At 35.2% G+C, this 18,399-nt stretch overlaps 1 protein-coding gene across 5 annotated transcripts in view; it reads left to right on the plus strand.

The window, feature by feature from the left end:
- The window catches only part of ARHGEF3 (Rho guanine nucleotide exchange factor 3), a 124,726-nt gene that overhangs the window by 91,072 nt on the left and 15,255 nt on the right, over positions 1–18,399 (plus strand). For all 5 annotated transcript variants that reach the window (XM_039348147.1, XM_039348148.1, XM_039348149.1 and 2 more), the window contains one exon: positions 7,239–7,346. In XM_039348147.1, coding sequence (XP_039204081.1) covers positions 7,239–7,346 — 108 coding nt within the window. The remainder of the gene's footprint in view (positions 1–7,238; positions 7,347–18,399) is intronic.

Genomic DNA, 18,399 nt, shown 5'->3' on the forward strand with positions numbered 1-18,399 from the left:
TTCTGAGAAATGTGGATAGCAAAGGGCATTTAATGGTAATCTACGTGGTCATGTGCATTGTTTGACTTCTTGCCTGAAGAGAGCCCAAACTATTTTCTGGATTATAACACACCAGGGACTCGGGGAACTCAGATGAGAGCTATTTTAGATCAAATTGTTTAAAAAATCTGACAGAGAATAATGACTGAGAAGGATGGGAAATCTTGTGAAACAATTAAAGGCACAATCACAAACAATTGCTAGTAGAAGGGGAAAAAAAAAAGTATAATCACAAGCTAGTAATAGACTGTTAGAAAGATCAGTGTGGATATACACAGCTTCCCGAAATGCTAAAAAGCAAAAGGATATCTATAGGCAATGGAAGGAAGATTGTATAACCAAAAAAGGATATAAAGCAGTTGCCAGAAAGCTTAAAGTTCAGAAGGAGCTGAGGCTTGTGAAAAATACCCCAAACAACATAAAAGGCTCTTTCTGCTCTGTCAGGAATAAAAAGGCAAAGAAGCCGTAAGACTATTGCAAAGAAAAAGATAAGAATTAATAATAGGAGATAGCAAAAAGATGAAATACTTATGTTTTATATTTATCCTCTCTCAGTAATGAAAAAGAACTCTAGATAGCCAGTTGTCTTTAGGGGAAAAAGTTAAGGTGAAAGAAATAGTAATACAAGGAACTCAGCATATGAGCTCTTTAATTTAGAATTACAATGATCTTAATGAATGAATGAATGTACATTAGGATAGAAATTTATTGAGACTCTCCCTCAAAGCACTGTGGTGCATTGGCTAGGAGGCAACTTTCTCCATTGATAAGGGGAAAATCTGCAGCTGTGTGTGTCTGTGTCTATGTGTGTAAGGTCTTTCAGTCCTAGACTCACTCTCACACTTTTCTGTACCAATAGTGGGAAGAAAAAGTTGCAGCTGAAGATAGACAAGGAGAGAGTAACATAGCATTTCATTAATTTTAAATGAATCCAGCTCTCCAGGGCGGGATGTATTACATCTGATTCTACTGGAGATAAAACCAGAGTGATCTCAAAGTCACTAAAGTGAAATTTTTGAGTCCCAGTGAAAAACTGGCAAGGCCTAGGCTTCCGGTTCCGGTTGGCGGCGGTGCGGTCGAGCAAAGGGAGTCATCCCTTTGCCGATCGAGTTTCCCCTGCCGGTAGACCCCTTAGAGGGTTGAAAAGATGCTCTGGAGGAGCGTCTACTGTTGAGGAGGCTTCTCGGTAGTTGCAGAGGAGCGGCGGCATCCTCTGTACACCGAGTATCTCCTTTGAGCCGACAGGGTAAAGATCGGCCAGTAAAATGGCCGATCATTTAGCTGCACCAACCACAAACCACAAGATCAGCTAAGCAAATGGACCCACCATGGAGAACTTGGTGAGACTTTCCTTTTACCTCTACTTTCTTTATGCCTGTGAAAAGTTTTTTTTTTCCTCTTGGAATTACTGAAGCGGCTTGTTAAATGGGGGAAGAGAAGCACAAAGGATTAAACTTATTTTTGTTTTAATGACTGATTTTATTTTTGGATATTAGGAGCCTCAAGAAAGTTTTTTATAATATTTGGAGAATATTGTTTGCTTGTACCTTTATGGTGTCTGAAAGGATTGAACATCTGATTACTTTCTGGGGGACACCTTTTGATAAACTTATTCATTGTACTTGCTATCTTTTCTTCGCTGGAAAGGCTTTCATTTTGTACAAAGGAAAAAGGCGAGGAAACTGGGAGGAGATGGATATTGTGATCACTCTTTAAATATAGTCTCCTCTAAAAGGATAAAGGCTTGAAAGATAATAAAGATGGAGGAAACCGGTGTAGACTTTTACAAGTATATTCTGGCTAAAATTTTGGAAAATACGGATGAGATAATTGCTTGTTCAAAAGAGATTTCTTGGTATCAACAAGGAAAAAGACAAGGACTAAGTGAAACATCAGTTTATACACAAGAGGCTTGTACCTTGCTTACTGAGGTGGAAGAAGTAAACTCACAGTTGGACAATCAATTGATTTTGGAAAAAAGATTTGACATTAATGGACAAAGGGCTTATGATAAGGAACTAGATGATCTCACTTCAGAAAGACAAGTTGATCTGCAATCTGAAAAATTATGGGAAGAAGAGAAACGTGATCAAAGAGGACGACATAAAAGAAGGGACTTTAAGTGAAATTTATTCAGTGTTAAAAGAAAGGGGAAATGATGTTCTGCCACGAGCCATTCAGACTAACTATAACTTTTATATTAACATAACAAAATGCACAATGGGAGCTTTTTTTTTGGAGTGTATAGTGTGGCAGGCGGAGGCCCGATTATAGAAACCTGTTTGGATTAGAAAGAAACCCAGAATAAGATATAAATATTAAATCTGATTATAGTAATGTGGCAATGGCCTTATAGCGATCTGGATTGATTTGGACTTGGACTTTGTTAAAAAGGCTTTATATGTTTTGATACTAGAGATGGTATAATGAGAAAAGAACTGAAATATGGGAAATGATGGAATTAATTATTGGAGATTTGGAGAAATAATGAAAAACAATAGAAGATTGATGAGAAAGAGAAGAATTTACTTTTGGAGTTCATAATGCTTAAATAAAAAAACATTTGGGGCACCTGAATAGTAAATGAATATGTTAGTTTAAGATTAAATATTTGTAAAATTAAGAAAGCATGATACAGGATCTTTGGGATGGATAATGAATTTGCAAACTTTTATTGATTAATGAAATTTATATAGAGTGATATATTCAATGAAAATTTGTTTTAGAAAGGTTTTAATGAGTCTATAACAATATAAATAGATAGAGAATGTTAGTCTATTTTTAATTACTGGTATATGATTTGGATGAAATGTTATATTAGTGAATGAATTGGTTTTAGATATTGACTTGATTATAATGTCTTTAAATAAATGGAGTTCACTAAGCCTAAGTTAAATGTGAGAAGAAATATAGGTTTTTATAGATTAAAGATTTTTTTTTTATTAATGTAGACGATGGTTAGACATAGTAATGAATGAATTCAATGAAAATGTACTAATCCGATTATAATATTCTATATAGATAGAGAGGGAAATTTTAAAGAAATAATAGGTATATATTTACCATGTTATTATTTATTTTCAAAAAATGGATCACCGCGTATTCACGTGGGTTCTTAAGTTGTGTTGGTGTAAAATGGAAAATAATAAAAAGTGTTTTGAAAAAACTGGCAAGGCCTAGAAAAACAAGGAAAGCAAGCATCTATATCTTCAAAAGTAGAAGATGAAGGACCTAGAAAATTACAGTTTGACAACTGTTCTGGGCAAAAGCCTGAAGCAGACTATTAAAAAGCATACCTGTGAGCTTTTTAATGCAAAATTGACAAGAACCAGTATGGGTTTGTTGCAAACATGTCATGTTTAACTAATCTTACCTACTTTTTTGACAGATGTATCAGCTTAATAGATTGGGTGGTGGTGGTGGATGTGCTATCCCTTGATCTCAGCAAAAGATTTGTCAAAGACTCTCATAATATCCCCTTTAATAAAATGATAAGCACATAGGCTAGGATACAGCTGTTAAATGAATTCATTATTGGTTGCATGACACACAAGTAGTTCCAGATCAGCCTGGTAAATAGTATCAAATGACATGTTACAAAGCTGTACAAGGCTTCTGTTCAACATTTTTGTTAATGATCTGAACTGAGGGAAAGAATAACATTTGCAAGTGGTCAAAAAGAGTGGTTAACTCTTTAGAAGAGAAAGAGAAGGTTTAAAAGATCTATGCAAGCTTAAAGAATGGGATAAAATTTAATAAGTTAGTTTTCAGAGATTATTCCAGTGGTGTGTGAGATGCTGATTTATGAATAATTATTACCGGTAAATAGCTGGAAAGATAGCAAAGAAGCTCAGTCCTGTATCACTTTGAAAGACCTGGCATTATGCTACTTTTTCAACAACTGTCTTATCACAGTAAGCCCTGGTAGCAATCTAACTACAATAGTAGATTGGCTCTGCAGTATTCTCCATAGTCTGGCATTTTACTAAGCTTAGGAAAATATAACTTGTATGTAAATATATACCACCTCTGAACTTTGTCTTTGATTTGAATGTCCTTTTAGAGATTTTTCCAGCTTAGATGCAAAATGGTGTTAAATGAATACTAACGGGGAGGATTGTCAAAGAGCAAAGGAAATTATATGGCTGCTGAAAATTAATTTTGTACTAGGACAGGGGGTATTAATTCTGCAGAAAAGACCAAAGCAATTGGTCTTTGCTCATATGATTGGATAGTTTAAACTAGAGATAGCATGTAATCAGTGATCTGTCTCTCTCCATTGGCAGCCAGCTAAGCATAGAGGAAAAGAGAAGATAATCTCTGACAAAGAGGGAAGGCAGAAATGTGGCCTCATCCTTTGTTAACCTACAGCCCCTGATAGAATACTTTGAAAGGACTTTGTATCTAGACAGAAAACTGATTTAACCTTCTTGCTTCTTAACTGCAAAGGTGCTGTTCATGAGCACATAATTTCAAAGATACTTTGTTTACATTTCAAAGGTTGTAATAAATCAGCATCTTCAGCCTCAAGTGAGTTTTCCTCTTATTATCTGGAGCCTAGAGTGTTTTATTTTTGTGAAGGTCATTGTTCATAGAGAAAAATCTGATAATTAACAAGAAGGAATTTCTAAACATCTTGAAGTTCTATGTTTTACTTCCTGGAATTACAGTGTAGAAATAACAAGTTTTTGATAATACCTGAAATACAGTTTTGCTACCAAGCTGTGACTAGATCTAGTTTGAATATTGGTTATTATATTCTGAAGAATATCACACCTTCTAAAAAGGAGATTGCAGCGTAGCTTTGCCCCATGGCATTTGGGACGTAGGTGCCTGGGACTGCAGTGGGACTGACGAGAATCCTTTCTCTGCCCTCTGGGAGAGCAGTGGCACGCACAGCAGCAGAGGCATGCTAAGCAAGAAGCCGCTGAGGGCTTGAAGGGCCATTTAGAGGAGAACGAGAGTGAATGAGTGAACGACCACTCACAGACTTCCTCCTGTGTTCAGTATTCTGGTGGTGCTGCAGTGGCGTAAAAATAAATGTACCATCCAAAAGACTGAGCTAAACCATCGCTGCCGAAGACAAAGGAAATTGAATCCACCTTGGCTAAGATGAGGGCAAGCTGGCTTTTGTTGTTTGCAGAGCATCCACAACGGAATAGGGTCTTGATATATGGGAGACTTTTTCACATTTTAGTGCCTGTCTTTAGGGGATATTGATAAACTTCAGCTTCATCTATAGAGAAATAAATACCTAGCTTTGCATTTGATTCTCCTGTCCATATCTGCACTGATGAAAATGGTATTTCTGACCAAAATTAAAGAAGCTGCCACTGTCCTGGTTTTTGTTTGTTTGTTTTTGTTTACAAGAAGAATTGCCACAATGAATTTACTAACATATGGAAAATTACAGTAAGGTCTGGCTTATTTTCCCTGGGAATTTTTTTTCCCTACAAACCTGGGATTACAAGGTGCTTAACTAAACTTCATAATTATGGCTGAAAAAGAGAGGTGATTGTGTTTAAAATGTTGATTAAAATATTATTTCTGATGAGTTATTAAATTCATATCTTCTAAAAGTCCTGGGGGTTTTCTGTTTTTATATTTTTGGATTTTTTTTCCACATCATCCGGAACAGTTTGAGTTTTTTTCTCTCAGATTTTGCCTTTTACACGTGCTGCCCAAGATTCCTTCAGTGCGGGATGGATATTAGGAAGGCAAGGGTAATCATCAACTTTAAAAATTATTTACCAGTTTGTTTATATTTTTCTGGCATGCAGAAGTAATAATATTTCTTCAGAAAATCTTGACAGACACAGATTTAAACAGTATATATTATTTATGTATCCTACTCAATGCTAGATGTTTATTAAGTGTTTAAAAATAATAAATATACTTATATTTTTCAATGTATTTACATAAAGATTGGATGTTGAACAGTGTTAAATATGCAAATGTTCTTTACAGATATTGTCATCTTAATGCTCTAACTTTTGTCTCTTTCAAAAGATACTTATTGAATAGAGAAATGTATAACGATTTGAGTATCAGCAGGGAGAAATATTTGAGGCTAAATATTTCTGTTTTTACACTATCTATGCCCTTCAGGAATGAGCTCATCAAAACATTCATAGCAGCATCTTTTATGTTATTAAAAGAGATAAGAAATTGTTTTGGGAACTGAATTTTGGAACAAAGTTGTTTAACAAAATGTAATTCTGCATACACTTTTTAAATAATAAGCCCCATTTCAAAGAAAATATCTCATGTTGGGTTATGTGTCCTCTACACACACACACACACACACACACACACACACACAGAGTCTCTTGGAACTGCAAACATTTCATGTTTGCTAGAGCTGGGTCTATTGAGAAAAAATATCTTTATTGAGGAAATGTATTGCTATAGCTTAGCCATCCCTAATGTTGCCTCCATGTGTTGGACCACAGTTCCCATCATTCCAGGTACCATGACCAATGATCCAAGGAGCCAGCTTAAGAAAGGGAATTATCAGGTATACTGCACTGAAACCAAAAAAATACAGACTTCAAAAAATTATCCCTAACACAAAAGATATTACTTTATAAATTAAAAGGGAAAAACAAAGAAACCTCATAATTATTTGATGAAGATAACCGCGAGGAACACGGTGAAGAGAGCAATTTAATCATGAAATGCTGAGGGTATTAGTGTATGTGTTGGGAGGAGAGAGTGCCATAAGGCGATAGTAAATATGTCTGCATCAGAATGTAATACACAATATTTTAATAGCATTCAAGAGGTACCCATGAGCATAACATTCTTTCTTTGCATTATTTTAGGAGACTTCCAGAGCCCCCCCTCCAAAAATGGCCATTACAAATCAGCGTCAAACAAATCTGCTCAGTCCTGTTATCTTCTCATTGTCACATGAGATCATCTAGATAGTAGGGTCTGAATGGAGTGATTGTTTGAGCCCCAACACAATATTAGGATAAACATGTTTAATGACCTGATTTAAGTCAGCGTTATCTTACAAAAAAACAACAACACCTCCTTTACAGGTTAGAGCCCTGGGAGAGGGGGCTGACTGGCTAGGTAACATTGTTTGTGGCTTTCCTCTTGCATTATCTATTCCTCTTATATTATTTTGTATTATCATTACAATCACCTGTATAATGATGCTTATATGTAATTAATTTGTCTAAAATTTACAGGAGCCCAGTAACAAGCGGGTCAAGCCTCTTTCTAGAGTGACATCATTAGCAAGCTTAATTCCTCCTGTCCGAACAACTCCCTTGAAGCGATTTGGACAGACACTCCAGGTGTGTATGTGTGTGTGTGTGTTTGTTTGTTTATTTTATTAATTAATATGCTGCCCATCTCCCCAATAAGGGAAAGAATTTCTTCAAAATTATTATTATTATTATTTGAAAAAGTTTTTATTTTATTTTTTTTTCCATTTGTACATCATACAAAATACAATTTTGGAATAAAATAAATTCATAACCATTGGTACCGCCTGCCCATTCCCCCCAGGCCGCGTCCACCCTCTCTAAAACCTTCCCTACTTCCCTCCTCTTTCTCTCCTCCCCTCCTATTCTCTTCCCCTCCCCTTCTCCTCTTACCATCCTACTTCCTCCCTACACCTTCTTCTCCTCTCATCCCTCTCAAACACATGAACGCAGCATAGGGGAAATGCCCAGGCCGCACCTTTCTTATAAACTACCATATCTATATGATCCTTACCCACCCACTCTTCCACCCACCCACCCCCAACCCCCCTCCCCTCACTTCCCAGAGCAGAATACAGGGTTATTAATGACAAAGTTGACAATAAAAAAGAAAAAGAAAAGAGAAAAAGAAAAAAAAAGAGAGAGAAAAAAATATCATACTTAACCTTTAACTCCAATAACATCATAAACAAATCTCTATAACATTTACTATAAAATTCACTCGTAAAGTAAATGAAACTTTATAGTTCCATACTTTTTCTGAATATAATCTATCCATCTTCTCCATACAATAATATATCTTTCTTGTGTATGATCCTTCAAATAAGCAGAAAGTTTTGCCATTTCTGCAAAACTAGAAACTTTAAATATCCATTCTTCTAAGGTAGGCAAGGAATCTTTCTTCCAATATGAACCTACTAGTAACCTTGCCGCGGTTAATAAATTCAACATTAAAGTAGTTTCTTTGTCATTTAGATCCACAAAAATACCCAATAAAAATAATTGAGGAGTAAACTTTATCTTCCTTCTAAAAATCTTTTGAATGTTCCACCAAATCATAATCCAAAAAGCCTTTACCTTTTTGCAATTCCACCAAATGTGAAAATATGTCGCATCCTTATTGCCACATCTCCAACATTTGGGCTGTATATTAGAATACATACAAGATAATTTTTTAGGATCTAGGTGCCATCTGTAAAACATTTTATAAAAATTTTCCCTCAAATTTTGAGCTTGTGTAAATTTGACATTTCTAATCCAAATTGTCTCCCATAAATCCAAAGAAATCGGTTCCTGTATATTCTGAGCCCATTTAATCATACAGTCTTTGACCAATTCTGTTTCCGAGTCTAACTCTAATAAAGCATTATAAATTCTTTTTATATGAGCCTGACTCTGATTTTTAATCTGAATAACCAATTGTTTATCTTCTAATGTTATTCCCTCTTTCTTATCTACAGTCCACCTGTCCACTATTTGTAAATATTGAAACCATGACTGTAGAATATTTTCTTGCCTTAATACATCTAGCGATTTTAAATGCCAATCCAAACCTGACCAAATTAATAATTCTTTATACGAAATTCTATCAAAGTTCATCCCCTTGGAGGTTCCCTCAATTGCATGTCTGGGGAATCCCCCAGATAGGTATTTTATAATTTAGCCTATAATAATACTTTTTCCAAACACGAAGTAAGGCATTCCTCAGAATATGTGACTTAAAAATCCGGTCGACTTTCTTATTAAAAATTAAGTATGCATGCCAACCATACATTAAATTCCAGCCTTCCAGAAAAAGAATATCCTTATTTGTTAAATTAACTTATCCAAGTTAAAGCAGCTGCATCATAATATAATTTCAAATTAGGTGCCTTAAGTCCTCCTCTTTCTCGGGCATCTTGCAAAATTTTAAACTTAACCCTTGGTTTTTTCCCAGCCCAAATAAAATTGTTAATACCCTTCTGCCATTCCTCCAAGTTTCCCTCTTTTTTTAAAATAGGTCTCATCTGGAACAAGAAAAGAAACTTTGGTAGAACATTCATTTTTACAGCTGAAATTCTCCCCAACAATGACAATTGCAATTTTTTCCAATCCTTTAAATCCTTTTGTACTTTTGCCCATAATGGTTCATAATTGTTCTTTATGAACATTTTCCATTTGAAGCAGTTAAATATACTCCCAAGTATTTAACCTTTTTTACCATCTGAAAACCTGTAGCTTTAACCAGACTTTCCCTATCCTTAACTGACATATTCTTAGGTAATATCTTAGTCTTGTAATTGTCAACTTTAAAACCAGAAACATTCCCATACTGTGTTATAAGTTCTAATAAGCAATCAATCGTTTGATTCGGTTGTTCCAAAATTAAAACCAAATCATCCGCAAAAGCCCGCAGTTTATACTCATTCTTTCTTATCTTTATACCCTTGACTACCGTTGATTCTCGAATCTGGATCAACAAAATTTTCAACGTTAAAACAAATAACAATGGAGATAATGGGCATCCTTGTCTTGTCCCTTTTTCAATATTGAAAATCTCAGTCAATCCCCCATTTACAACAATTTGTGCAGATTGTTGCTGATATATAGCTTTAAGTGCATATAGAAACTTATCCCCAAAATTCATTTTCTCTACCAATGAAAATAAAAATTGCCAATCTAGTTGATCAAAGGCTTTTTCAGCATCCAAAAATATAAAAGCCACAGGAATCTGATTATTCTTATCCAAATACTCAATTAAGTTTATGATTTGTCTTACATTATATTTCATATATCGCCCTGTTATAAATCCTGATTGATCACTATGAATCAAATCCTTCATAACCTGCATTAATCTATTTGCCAAAATTTTAGTGAAAATCTTACAATCAACATTTAACAATGATATTGGCCTATAATTCTTGGGTTCTGTGAGATCTTGATCCTCCTTCGGAATCAGTGATATAAAAGCTCTTTTCCAAGAAGGAGGAACTTGTGCTCCCAACAAAATACTATTAAAAAGCTCCTTTAATGGCTCCATCATTTCTTCAGATAAAATCTTATAGTACCTCGACGTCAATCCATCTGTTCCTGGAGACTTTCCCACCTTTAACTGCTTAATAGCTAAACCAATTTCCTCCACAGTAATTAAACAATTCATCCCATTTTGTTGTTCCTCAGAAAGTTTAGGAAAATGTGCTGATTGTAAATATTTATCTATATCCAATCCCTTTATATTGTCACTTGAATATAATTTTGTATAAAAATCTAAAAAACTCTTTTTAATCAAATTTTGCTGAAAAACCTCAGTACCTTTATATTTTACTTTCTCTATAATCCTAGCTTTCTGTTTCTTTCGATAAGCCAACCACCTCCCAGGCTTATTTGCATTACAAAAAGTATTATGTCTCATATAAGACAGATTGGTAGCCACCTGATCTGCCATCAACATATTAAATTGTTCCCTAAGCATCTTTATTGAAACCTTTAAGTTATTATCAGTTGGATTACGAACAAGCGCTTCTTCTTCTAATTTAATCTCTTCTTCTATTTCTCTACGTCTTTGTAACCTTTTATCCCTAGAAACTTTATTTAAATGAATCAAGATTCCCCTCATATACGCCTTACTGGTGTCCCAAACCCTGGGCATTGATGTACCCTTGTTCATGTTTAAAGCAAAAAACTCCTTTAAATGCTCTTTACATTTTTGTACAAACTCTTCCCGAGTAAACAAATTTTCATTCAGTCTCCAGGGTCTTCTATTCCCATCTTCCAAATGTAGCTCCATCCACACCGGACTATGATCTGACAAGGTCCTGGGGAAGATTTTTATCTTCCTCACCCTAGAAAAGAAATCACTAGTAATCAAAAAAAAGTCAATCCTTGAAAATGACTGATGTCTATCCAAATAAAAAGTGAAGTCTCTATCACTTATGTTCCTTTCTCGCCAAATGTCAATAAGCTCCAACTCTTCTTTCAAATCAAAGAAAGTTTTTGGTAATTTAGTTTGAGTAAAAGTTTTAGAACTCTTTTTATCTATAGTTGAGTCTAAAACTCCATTCCAATCACCCATCAAAATTACAGATTTGTAATCCAACTGAGATATCTTCCCATGCAAAAACTTATAAAATTGCTTCTGTTGTTGATTAGGAGCATATAGTCCAACAATAAGAACTTTCTTGCCTTGTATTGGTAATTCCACAAAGACATATCTTCCTTCAGGGTCAGCCTCAATTAGTTTAGGTGAAAATTTTTTCTTCACATAAATTACAACACCCCCTTTTTTCCCTGGAGCTGGAGCCATAAAATGTGATCCCAAACGAGAGTTTATCAAAATTTTTGAGTCCTTTGAAGTTATATGAGTCTCTTGCAAACATATCAAATCATTATTATGTTGTTTCAAATAATGAAAAACCTTTCTCTGTTTCTGTGATGAATTTAAGCCATTAACATTCCAGGTCAAGAACTTGGCCATCTCCACCGGCTTGGAGCCTCTGGAGCATGGCCTGTAGATCAACTGTTGATGATCTTTTAAGTCTTGCCCCTCCCACAGGCTCTGTAGTAACCATTCCTTCTACCTTATCACCACTCTTCTGCTGCTGCTCTTTTTCTTTATATTTGTGGGCAGCTCGTGTCATCCTTTGATCTTTTATCTCAAGATTCTGTACAGCTTGTTCCATAACCATCATTGAAGAAGCTCCTGCCATAACAGGCTCTTCAATTATCCTTGTTTGTGAAGGTGAAAATGATCTTGCCTTTAAAATAGAATGATAAAAATCTCTTGCCTTTGAGACTGTAGTTAATCTATGACGTGTCCCATCATAATTCACTACTATTCCTCTTGGAATCTCCCATCTGAACTGAATTTGACGATGTTTTAACTCATCAGACAGAAAAGTAAAGTCTTTTCTGCCTCTTAGAATTTTGGGAGGTATTTCTTTTAAAATTATCACGTCTTGATCTGCAATTTGAAACTTCTGTTTATAAAAAGCCTGTATAATTTCATTATGAATAAATCTTCTAGAAAAATAAATAACCACATCTCTTGGTAGGTTTCTCTGTCTAGCAACCCGTGAGTTGACTCTAAAATTTTTTTCTATCTCATTCTCAATTATTTCAGGTCTCCATCCAAGATTAATAGCAATATCTTTCACAATAAGCTTCTTTAAGTCCTCCTGAAAGTTTTCTCTCAATCCCCTGATACGCAATGCAAACTCCATCTCTCTGTATTGTGAAATAATTTGTTCATCCTGTATAATTTCTATCTTATTCTCCACCTCCTCCATTCTAGATTCCAATCTTGTTGCATTTTCGGTAATCTCCTCCATTTTGTCATCAATTCTTTCAATATGCAGAGCAAGACCTTGAAATACAAATAGGATGTCCTCCCTGACTTGCTTGTTTTTTTTCTCCAATAGTTCTTCTGTAATAGCCCTCTCTGCAATTATAAGATCTTTTACTTCCTCTTTAATATCCAAAGCATTCTTTTTTAAAGCTTCTTGTAAGTCTTTAAGAGAAATTGTAGGAGGAGGGGAGGGTGGGGGTGATTTTGGTTTCTGAGAAACAGGCTGAGACATTGGAGAGGAGATGGAAGCTTTAGGAGCAGGGAGCAAACGTTTTGAAGCCATTCTCTTAAATACAAAAGAACAAAATTCTTGCCTATAAAATCACAGTTCTTTAAATAGTAGCAAAAAGAAAAAAAAGAAAGAAAAAGAGAAAAAAGAAACCAAGTTCTTGCCTCTATATTTAAAACATTGATCTATGTCCAACTTTTAACTTTGTTGCTAAATCAAACAAGAAAGACGGTCGCCATTTTGCCTTTCACTTTCCCTTTCTTCAAAAGGGAAAGTAAACAATAAAAAGAGAAGATACTTGCTGGAGTTAAAGTCACAATCAATCTTAAACGCAGTTTCTCCTGGTCTGCTCTGTCTGCATTTAAGTACTCACAAGCCTCCAAAAAAAGCAGATGTGGGAGCGGCGCCTTGCTTCATCCCAAAGCTTCGGGACAAAGACGTCCTGGAGTGCAGAGATGGCTCAGGCTCCGAGGGAGCTCTACCCTCCGATCCCTGAAATTATGGGGATCCAGGGGAGCTCTTACCTCTACCTGAGCAGCTCTTCTCCTCTCTTTCTCCCAGGGAGGAGATTCAGGACAGCTGATTGTAAAAATCCTGCGGCTTTTACACAACCCAGGAACGGGCTGCTTTGTGAAAAGCAGCCATCGTAGCTGCTTGATCCACAGGAAGTGGATCACTTAAGCATAATTTTGAATTTCTTCAAAATTATTAAGTGGGATTTGATGTAATGAATATAACTGTGCTTTCGATTTTTTTTTTGTCTTAAGCAAAGAGCAGTTTTCTATACTGAACATACATACAAGTGAAAAATGCTCCCAAAATCTAAAAAAGAGAAGCTAAATGAAAGAGTTCTGTTGTATAACAATTTATATTTGTAAGGTTGCTTGCTTTTTGTAAAACTCTTCTTTTTTTCTGACAAAAAATGAGCATAAAACTTATTGTTAAACTATCATTGTATTTTAATTTCTCAACAATAGTTACGTAAAATATTGAACTGGAGATTTGTTTTGGCCTAAAATGTGACTTTTATAGAAAAGAGTAATATTTAAGTGTACAGGTAGAATTATTTTGATAATTCTGCTTTAATTTTAAATAGACAACTTTAATATTTGTGTTGATGCCCAGTGAACAGATTTTTTTCCAATTGCTGCAATCTACTCAGTTTTCATATATATACTTAAAAATGCAAATTCAGGGCAAAATAATAATGATTTTAATGAACCAAGATTAGTCATCTGTTTACATTTGTACAGACTGCATGAAAATGAATATTGATGAATCAACTGCTTTGATAATTTGAAGGTTAAATTATACATGAAAGCAGATCAGTATCGATTATTTAACTAAGTAGCTGCTTTTGTGTAGCATCTTTCTGAGGAGAGAGAAAACAGACCATTAGATTACTAAATAGTCAGACAATATAAATATAAAGAAAATCATATTCATTTCATTCCACTCATTCCAAATTTCTCTGATTGAGAAAGTAGCAGTCTTTTCAGAGCAGTTCAGTCTGTAATCTCATTTGGAAATTGTCTCACCCAAATAATGGCTATAGAGTAAGTCAATAGATATTGTTACTGACTTTAAAGATACAAACTACTGTAGTCTCTCTTTTTAAACTTTGCAACATGCTGCAGAGGATCAAATCTAGAAGCTGGATCCCTAATGTGATACTGTGCCTGCAGATCTCTCCTCTGGAACCTACAAGATCCATGCCTCATTATTTCATTTGATTTATATTCTTTAAATAAAGAAATAAAATTAGATAGAAAGTAGCATTCTGCAAAGAAAATCACCAGACTTAAGCATAATTTTTATTTCAAAAAATGCTTCTGAGACCAACATATAATTCAGATATTCTTAGGACAGGTTTGATTAGAGGTGAATCCACTTGTGAGTGACCACACCCACCATAATAGTTATTTTCTAAGAGTACCTTTAATAAATTCTAGATGTCCTGCTATCCAAAAATAATTAGAATCTCTGATTCATGTCATGCATCTACACCAAAGATTTACATGAGGGTAGCAGGCATCCAAAGAAGTCTAGCACCATTTCCGATTTAAAAATGAGAGTGGGGATGGGAGAAAGCCCCAACATGTAGCTTTTGACTCTGAAACATGTGCACAAACAGAATTATTGTTGCTTCAGTAAAAAATAATTTTGTGAAGTAGTTCTGTTTCTTTATTTGTACTAATTGATGTGGACAAAACATAATGGGATATATACCAAAAAAGGTGAGACTGATGTCAAAAATAAATTGCAGTTCCTCTTGTGGTTTCCAAAGAGTAATGTATGAGAAACATCACAAATCTCCTGGCTTGAAGCAACCTTACTCTTCTTTTAATAAAAATATCACCCAGAGAGAAAGATGACTCATTACTTCTTGTTGTTCAGAGGGAAAAGTGAATTAAAGGTTGCTAAGTTTTATTATTGTGCTCCATGTGTCTCTTTTCATAAAGATACAGTACTTGTTTGCTTCTCACAGGGTTATATATTTTAAAATAGTTATTTATTATGGTCCTTACCATGATGAACATGTGTTTTTTGAAACAAAATAAATTAAAAAGGCATTGGGCCCACTGTGATGTATACCTGTCCACTAACACAAATAAAGTTTTTGCATGCATCCTTTCTGAGGTCTCATAAGAAGAAAGAAAGAAGGAAGGAAGGAAGGAAGGAAGGAAGGAAGGAAGGAAGGAAGGAAGGAAGGAAGGAAGGAAGGAAGGAAGGAAAGAAAAAGAAAGAAAGAAAGAATTATCCATTTGTAGCCAAAAGATCAAATGTTGGTTTAGGAAAAGAAAAGCAATAAGATAATAAAAAAAATAAGAATGATGGATCCTGTTTGCCCATCAGAGTTTGGATTAAGTTTTCTGCCCAGGCTTCCAGTTCATCAAATATTAGTGTAATGCTTCAATTTATATCCCTTATAGTCCAGTGTTTTTACCTTTCTATTCAGAACTTTAAAAAATTATATATTTCACAGAAAAACATCTTACTATTCATACTCTCCTGGATAAGATGGACTTGGATTTAAGGTTGACAACTAATAGAGTCATGGATTGAAGGGACAAGAGCTATGGGTCAAGATATTGTGGCTTTGGTGATTATCTTGGGGCCATCCAAACATGATTCACTTGTACAATTGAACATATTTTGCAGGTTGTATCCAATAGGATCTACTGTAGATATTCTAGATTACAGTGAATTTTAATTGGATTGTATCTGATTTGGATGCTGAAACTATCTTGGTTGCCCTGTGAGTTACTTTTTGTTTAGAGAGAGAAAGAGATGAACGGACATCAGGCCCTTTGATTTTTCTTGAGCATGATATGCTTTTTGGTACCCAATTTCTAATAAGATTCTGAAGAAATTATGTGAGTTGGAAGAGGGTTTGTAATATTTTGATAATGCTTAGAGAATATTGTTTAGGGGATATTTGTTCAACTGAATGGCAACAGGTAGTTTATTGTTAACAGACAAGTAAAATGAGAGAAATACGAGGAGAGCATTTAACTAACATAAAGCACAATTATTCTGATCTGATATATTATTAAAATGATTCAGAATTTGCCTACAGTAACTGATCAACCGATTAGATACAGATCAGAACCCGTGGTCCATTTGCTGATCTTTTCTCAACATATAGTTTTAATTCTAACTAGATAAAACAACACACTTGCGTTTTTGTTACTTGTTGAAGAAGGAGACCAAGTTGCGTCTGAAACTAAACTTCAGAAGTAATTTCTTAAGTATAAATTTTAAATTCCAGTCTGAAGCTATGAAAAAACAGCTCAAGTATAACAGATGTCCTCAAACAATATATTTCAAAAGGAACGCTTTCATAGTGCTATTGCTTTTTGAACAAAAATTGTTAATAATATGGATTCCTACTCTGATCAACGGGGGGGTGGGGATGACCTAAATGGCCCCTTCCAATTCTGTGATTTTTATGAACTAAAATATTCAGAATAAAAGTTGGTCAAATCATGAAATGTTTTGAGAAGGGCATTTTAGTCTGTGCTTGAGTTTCAAGGAAAAGGACAGATAAATGATTTTACCCAGTGTCCTTGCAAGAGCAATTGAAGCTGATATGAACTTTTTAGTACTCTGAATAGAGTTATAAAATCATTGCAAAGCATATGGTCATGATGTATTGTAATTTCCATAACAGCTTTCTTACCACAGTCAAGCTTGGTAATAAAAGAGCCAACTAACAGACCTACGTATCTCTCCACGGTCAGGCAAAGAATCTTTTGACATCAATATCTCATCCCTCTTTCTCCTCCACCTTTGGTAGGCTCTTTTATATCAGTGAGACAATAAAAAAACCATTTGCTTTGACTTAGCCAAATGCTGTCCTCCTGGTAGGCTAATCCATATTTCCTTTGATCCTTAACAGATACCGTGATATATTTTAAGGCTCTCACCATTGTTAGTCATGGTTTCTCCACTGAGTTTCCTGGCTAGTAACTTATCAGATTTTTTACCTCAGTATCTTTATTTTATACAATTCAATGAATATTCTGTTCCAAGTGCATAAAGATAATTAGGTTCTTGGTTAACATTCATAAAACATCATATGACACTTTACATCTGGTGTGTCAAACTCAATTTCATTGAGGGCCACATCAGCATTGCAGTTGCCCTTGGGGGGCTGGGTGGGTGTGGCCAGAGTGGGCGCAGCCTACTGGGTGGGTGTGGATGGAGTGGGTGTGGCCTACTGGGTGGCATGGCCAGCTCTACATCGTTCGCGTAAAGGGTGCCTGTGGGGGCCTGGGCAGGAGTGGGACAGATCTGAGGGTCTCTGGCAGAAGGGGGTGGGACCAGGACAAGTGCCAAGACATGGTCCATTTCTTCATTCCTCACAAAGGGTGACACCTCCCCAGCATGCACCCAGGGGGCTGGTTCCTCGCTGTTTCTAGAGACGGCCTTGTGGAGCTAAGACTGAATGTGTATCAGCATAGATGGCCACCACAAAATTGTACATTGGCTCCCGGCTGGCACTTCGCGGGCCGCATCCGCCCCCCGGGCCTTGTGTTTGGCATGTATGTAAAGTGTAAATTTACAGAACGTCTGTTTATAATTAAAAGGAATTGATCAAACTTATGTTATATTTGTTTTATAAAATATGAACCCTTTAATAAAGAGTATTTCAGTATCTATACAAATCTGAGTAACTCTTTCTTGTGGTAATTGATAAATGTTGCTGGGGAAGACTGGCATGGCTATAATACATCTATTACATTTATTAATCCCTTCCTCTAAAGATTGAGACAGTAGTGAAACTTAACCAAGAACAACTGTGAAACTAAAAAATATTTTTGTTACATTTTATTTCATTGTTGTCATGTACTCACCAAAGTATTCTCTGATATGTACAAGAATTAGATTTAGGCAGGGTAGTATATTCAGTATTTTGCTTTGTTAGCTTGAAGTATGCTTGTTTTACTTATTTTGGAACTTTCAATATTTTGTTGATAAAACATGTAAATTTTGGCAGCTTTAAGACTGTTGCATTTGTTTTGGTATTTTTACCTTGTAACTATTAGCAATGATAAAAAATTCCTAGGGCACATTGTTTGATACAC

The sequence above is a fragment of the Crotalus tigris genome, unplaced genomic scaffold, assembly GCF_016545835.1.
Source record: "Crotalus tigris isolate CLP2741 ecotype Arizona unplaced genomic scaffold, ASM1654583v1 scf7180000018122.1127207, whole genome shotgun sequence".
In the NCBI taxonomy this organism is placed as follows: Eukaryota; Metazoa; Chordata; class Lepidosauria; order Squamata; family Viperidae; genus Crotalus; species Crotalus tigris.